This window comes from Branchiostoma floridae, chromosome 13, assembly GCF_000003815.2.
Source record: "Branchiostoma floridae strain S238N-H82 chromosome 13, Bfl_VNyyK, whole genome shotgun sequence".
Classification (NCBI taxonomy): Eukaryota; Metazoa; Chordata; class Leptocardii; order Amphioxiformes; family Branchiostomatidae; genus Branchiostoma; species Branchiostoma floridae.
In genome coordinates, this window is record NC_049991.1 from 2825932 (window position 1) to 2831305 (window position 5374).

The 5374-nt window shown below is 44.2% G+C and overlaps 1 protein-coding gene across 1 annotated transcript in view; it reads left to right on the top strand.

Annotated features, from left to right (window-relative positions):
- The window catches only part of LOC118429723 (hydroxyacid oxidase 1-like), an 8677-nt gene extending 3786 nt beyond the window's left edge, over positions 1-4891 (top strand). The window contains exons 3-8 of the mRNA XM_035840339.1: positions 104-356; positions 1257-1417; positions 1797-1888; positions 2031-2189; positions 2307-2376; positions 4763-4891. Coding sequence (XP_035696232.1) covers positions 104-356; positions 1257-1417; positions 1797-1888; positions 2031-2189; positions 2307-2376; positions 4763-4860 — 833 coding nt within the window. The 3' untranslated portion in view covers positions 4861-4891. The remainder of the gene's footprint in view (positions 1-103; positions 357-1256; positions 1418-1796; positions 1889-2030; positions 2190-2306; positions 2377-4762) is intronic.
- The last annotated feature ends 483 nt before the right edge of the window (positions 4892-5374 follow it).

The following is a 5374-nucleotide window of genomic DNA, read 5'->3' on the forward strand; positions in this document are numbered from 1 at the left end:
AGTTACTCTGTAGACAAAATGTTGATATTTCCATCGCGCCCAAGATCTCAATGGATCCTCATATCCTGTTTGTGCCTATGTTAAGATGTTGTTTTCTATCCAGGCGCCGCCGCCATGAAAACAGAGATGGTGCTGGGTTCCTGGTCTAACCACTCCCTTGAGGAGGTTGCTGAAGCGACTCCTCGCGGGATCCACTGGTTCTACATGCCGTTCTACAAAGACCGTAACCACATGAAACGTTTGCTGGACCGGGCAGAGCGTGCGGGATATAGCGCCATATTCCTCACCATTGACCAACCCATCAACCTATTTTCTACTGGCGGGTCTGCCCCAAGATCTTTCCCGTTTCCTCTTAGGTAATTATTGATTTACGTTCATTTACAGAAGGAAAAAGAAACCACAACCATATTGAAGATTTTCCACTGTCTTACAACACCAAAAATAGCTTACCTCGAATTTTCGCACCTTCTTTAGGATTCATGATTCAGTTACTCTGATCACGTAACTTAGAGACAACCAAACTTAATGATTGCCACCAAATTTCAACTCCTTGTTCTTTCCAGTCCTTTTGAAAATTAGTCGGTATACTGTGATAGGTAGGTACACTGTGATCAGACCTGTGTGGGTCGAGTTTCTCATGCTATGAAATCTTCAAAGACATTGTTAAAATATTTGATGAGGAAAACCTTCGTATTTGATGTAGAAAGAAGTGGGTTTCTAACTTTCGCCAGAGTTGAAGTTACCTCACACACCTAAGGTCGTCTGCAAAGAAATGATCGTACAATATTTTGATTTGGGTAGATATTCCTGAAAGGCTTTATACGTTATAACTATGACCGAAACTAGAGTTGGACATCTTATTTTTGGACGGTATTTCTGGATGAGGCCGCGAAGTTGTTGATCACCCCCCGTAGAGAGACATATGCAGCTGAAATCGATTTTTTATAACGTTACACATGCTAGATATCTAACTTTAGGCATTCAGCCCAGGTTGGGTGTGAGTATGAAATAAGTTTCATTGCCATTGTCATAAATCTGACACTGGTGGTGTTTGCGTTGACGACACACGAGGGTGGTGCTTGTGTTGACGCCATGAAAGTACTCGTGTTTCAATTGTTCACCCGACTGACTCCAGTTATAGACCGTCGGACGCGATTTCTGAAATGGTTATGTCGTGTCAGTGGCACTAGATAGCAACTCTCCACAAAATTTATGAACGAAACTACACTTCCTAAGATTCTTGTCTTTCTTATCAGGTTTCCGAACGTCTTTGACGAAGAACCGCCCCATGCCATCGGTACTGCGGAGTACCGACAGTGTTTGAGAGATGCAGTAAAGGAACCGGCGACGTGGGAGGACGTGGAGTGGGTCAGGGAGAACACCAGGCTGCCTGTCGTCTTGAAGGGGATCCTCTCAGGTACGATAAGATAGTACATTGTTATACATAGATTATCATGGCATGGTTATTCGACAATATCTAATACTAGATTGATCTACTGACTCTACAGAAATATCCTATCTTCAGACGTGGTAAATCCTGTTAAAACACACAGAAATATATTACTACCATCTAAGGCATGTACTTGTTGATAGGTCATAACTATTTATGCTACGATGTCTACATTTTTGTTTTCATCTCTAAGAGCTTTCATTGAACTTTTGTCCCTCGGTGAAACTCAGCTTTATGGTTCAGTATCCGATAGGTACTCTGTATTGTTATTTTGTTATCATTATCATGTTGCAATGTTATCAGTTACAATATCATTACTGATAATGATATTGTAACTGACCCACAGCGGACGACGCCAAGATGGCTGTGGAACGTGGAGTGAACGGCATCTATGTGTCTAACCACGGTGGGAGAGAACTGGACGGTGTGCCGGCAACTGTGAGGAAATTGTTCACTTGTTTTATAACTAACTAACTATCCTTCAATGATAAAACAGTCATATTTTGACCAGTTTTTATGTTTATATCTGGTTTTAATCTATCAGGATTACGTAAAAACCACTATTCCCTTTCCCCATCAGATAGACGTCCTGCCCAACATCGTCCGTGCTGTGGACGGTAAGGCGGAGGTTTACCTGGACGGAGGGGTCCGGACTGGGACGGACGTGCTGAAGGCCTTGGCGCTGGGGGCCAGATGTGTGTTCATCGGCAGGCCCGCACTCTGGGGTCTGGCACATAACGTAAGTTTGATGTACGAGGTTAGGTCTTAAATAACAAAACATAAAATGGAATATGAAAGGATCCTTCATTTTTTTTATATTTTTTTTTTTACATAATAAATTTCTTATTTCTCCTAGGGGGAAGAAGGAGTCCAGCAAGTTCTACAGATTCTGACAGATGAACTCAGCCTGGCCATGGCCAGGGCAGGTATGTACAACTAGTCGGTCCGTATCACATGGCCAGGGCAGGTATGTACAACTAGTCGGTCCGTATCACATGGCCAGGGCAGGTATGTACAACTAGTCGGTCCGTATCACATGGCTAGGACAGACATGTACAACTAGCTGGTCCGTATCACATGGCTAGGACAGATATGTACAACTAGTCGGTCCGTATCACATGGCCAGGGCAGGTATTTGCTACTAGTCGGTCCGTATCACATGGCCAGGGCAGGTATGTACTACCAGTCGGTCCGTATCACATGGCTAGGGCAGGTATGTACAACTAGTCGGTCCGTATCACATGGCTAGGGCAGGTATTTGCTACCAGTCGGTCCGTAACACATGGCCAGGGCAGATATGTACTACTAGTCGGTCCGTATCACATGGCTAGGGCAGGTATTTGCAACTAGTCGGTCCGTATCACATGGCTAGGGCAGGTATTTGCTACCAGTCGGTCCGTAACACATGGCCAGGACAGGTATGTACTACTAGTCGGTCCGTATCACATGGCCAGGGCAGGTATGTTATGGCATCATTTCCGTGTCAAAATTTCGTACTGAAAAAGGTACCTTAAAGAAGCGAAAATAGACGTAAATACGTCTACGCTGCTTTGAACAAAACGTCGTTTTGTTAAGCCTAAAGGGGCCTTTTGAACGATGCCCATACGTCCCCTTTGCACAGCTTTACAATTTCCGTGTCAAAATAACGTTTTCTAAAAGGGTACCTTAAACAAGCGAAAATACGTGTACGATGTTTCAACAGGGACGTTAAACGTTACGGTACGTACACCCCTTCTCACTCCAACATGGTTATGCCCCACTTGATCAAGTGAACGTTACCATCTGGTACTGGGTACGTGTCACTTGAAATCGAAGCATCGTCACCCTTCCACCCCCCATACATTCCAAACATGGTTATGTCCCACTTGATCAAATCAACGTTACCATAAGCGACGCCTGGCGGACCATTAGGTACTGCGTACGTGTCACTTGAAATCGAGACCCTTCCCTCCCCCATTCCAAACATGGTTATGCCCCACTTGGAAAAGGCGGCGGAAGGTGTGCGGATAATGGAGTGCGGATAAAACAATGACATAACACGTTTAGCACATTGTACCTGTTGCGATTTAAACAAAGTCAAAGTCAAAGTCTAGCACATGACAGGGCGACGTGATTGACAACTCTCTGGCACAAGGACGCCGGAAAGTGCCACGCGTCACGTGTGCGGTTATTATTCTGCTATTTCTTGGTGTAGGGGAAGGTGTTTTAAAGATGACAAGTGGATGGGTAAACGTTCTCAAGGGACAATCAGAAGAATAGATAAAAGGCCATAAACAGAACTTCATCAAATTCTGTGGGAAAATGAGGCAGAGAAATAAGCACCGCCCACCACCGTGAAATCTTAAACAGACCTCCCGGTTTACGCGATAATGAGCAATGACTACTTTTTAAAGGGTAAACACATGTAGGCATCATTTCCGTGTCAAAATTTCGTACTGAAAAAGGTACCTTAAAGAAGCGAAAATAGACGTAAATACGTCTACGCTGCTTTGAACAAAACGTCGTTTTGTTAAGCCTAAAGGGGCCTTTTGAACGATGCCCATACGTCCCCTTTGCACAGCTTTACAATTTCCGTGTCAAAATAACGTTTTCTAAAAGGGTACCTTAAACAAGCGAAAATACGTGTACGATGTTTCAACAGGGACGTTAAACGTTACGGTACGTACACCCCTTCTCACTCCAACATGGTTATGCCCCACTTGATCAAGTGAACGTTACCATCTGGTACTGGGTACGTGTCACTACTAGTCGGTCCGTATCACATGGCCAGGACAGGTATGTACTACTAGTCGGTCCGTATCACATGGCCAGGGCAGATATGTACTACTAGTCGGTCCGTATCACATGGCTAGGGCAGGTATGTACTACTAGTCGGTCCGTATCACATGGCCAGGGCAGGTATGTACTACTAGTCAGTCCGTATCACATGGCCAGGGCAGGTATGCATTAATACTAGTAGCCTGTCCGTATGACATGGATAGTCAGTATTACATGACAAGGGCAGGTATGTATAGACTTGAGACCGAATGTACTCGACTTATTAAGCAAGGAGGTTGACTTAAGCAAGTAAGCAAGCATGTATAGATAGTCAGTTAGCATCACATGATCTGCCACGGCAGGCCCGTATCATATGTACAATTAATCAGGAAGTCGTATCACATGTGCATGTGTAGTATATATTTTTTTTTATCAAAAGCCATTCCATATACAACAGTATATCTTTGCATAAATCACCATGTATTATTTCGAAATCACTTTGTGACATGATTTAAGAACATATTCTGATAATATGATTTTATTTCACGTTCCCAGGTTGTTCCAAGATATCTGACATCCAGCCGTCACTTGTTGTGCACCAGTCGTATTATGGCGTACCAGCTGTTAAAGTAGTGCCGAAGTCTAGATATTAGCTAATAGGACAAGTGAGTACCTCTGCATAAGCACCACCTGGTACCACTTTTAGTGATACCTTAGATAACTTTTTCCAACAAGCATGTCCATGTAGACAAGGTTTTATCGGTCATCTGAATGGTCTTCTTGCTGGGCTAGGCTGGGCTAGGAGTATAGTAGAGGGCCCCCGTTATTCCATCCTCTGGGGAGGACCCTGACTTAGATTATGGAGTAGATGTTGTAGCAAATAAGGATTAAAGGAAAGCACTAACATAGTCATAGAAGTGACAGAATAGGACCTTACCACATAATGGCACGTCACAAATCTCATATCTCGTGCTGGGATCCGTGGTGAAGCACCAAACTTCGGTCCAGTCTTCAGTCTTCCGGCAGTAGTTCTCCTCCAGCCCGGATAAGGGAAATTTTGCAGTTGAGTAATAGTGTTCATGTGGTGTCTGACTGTCCCAGCGCTGACAGCTCTTACCTGTCTCAGTCATAGAGACTGTTCCTCGGTAGGATGCTCCATCTCCCATC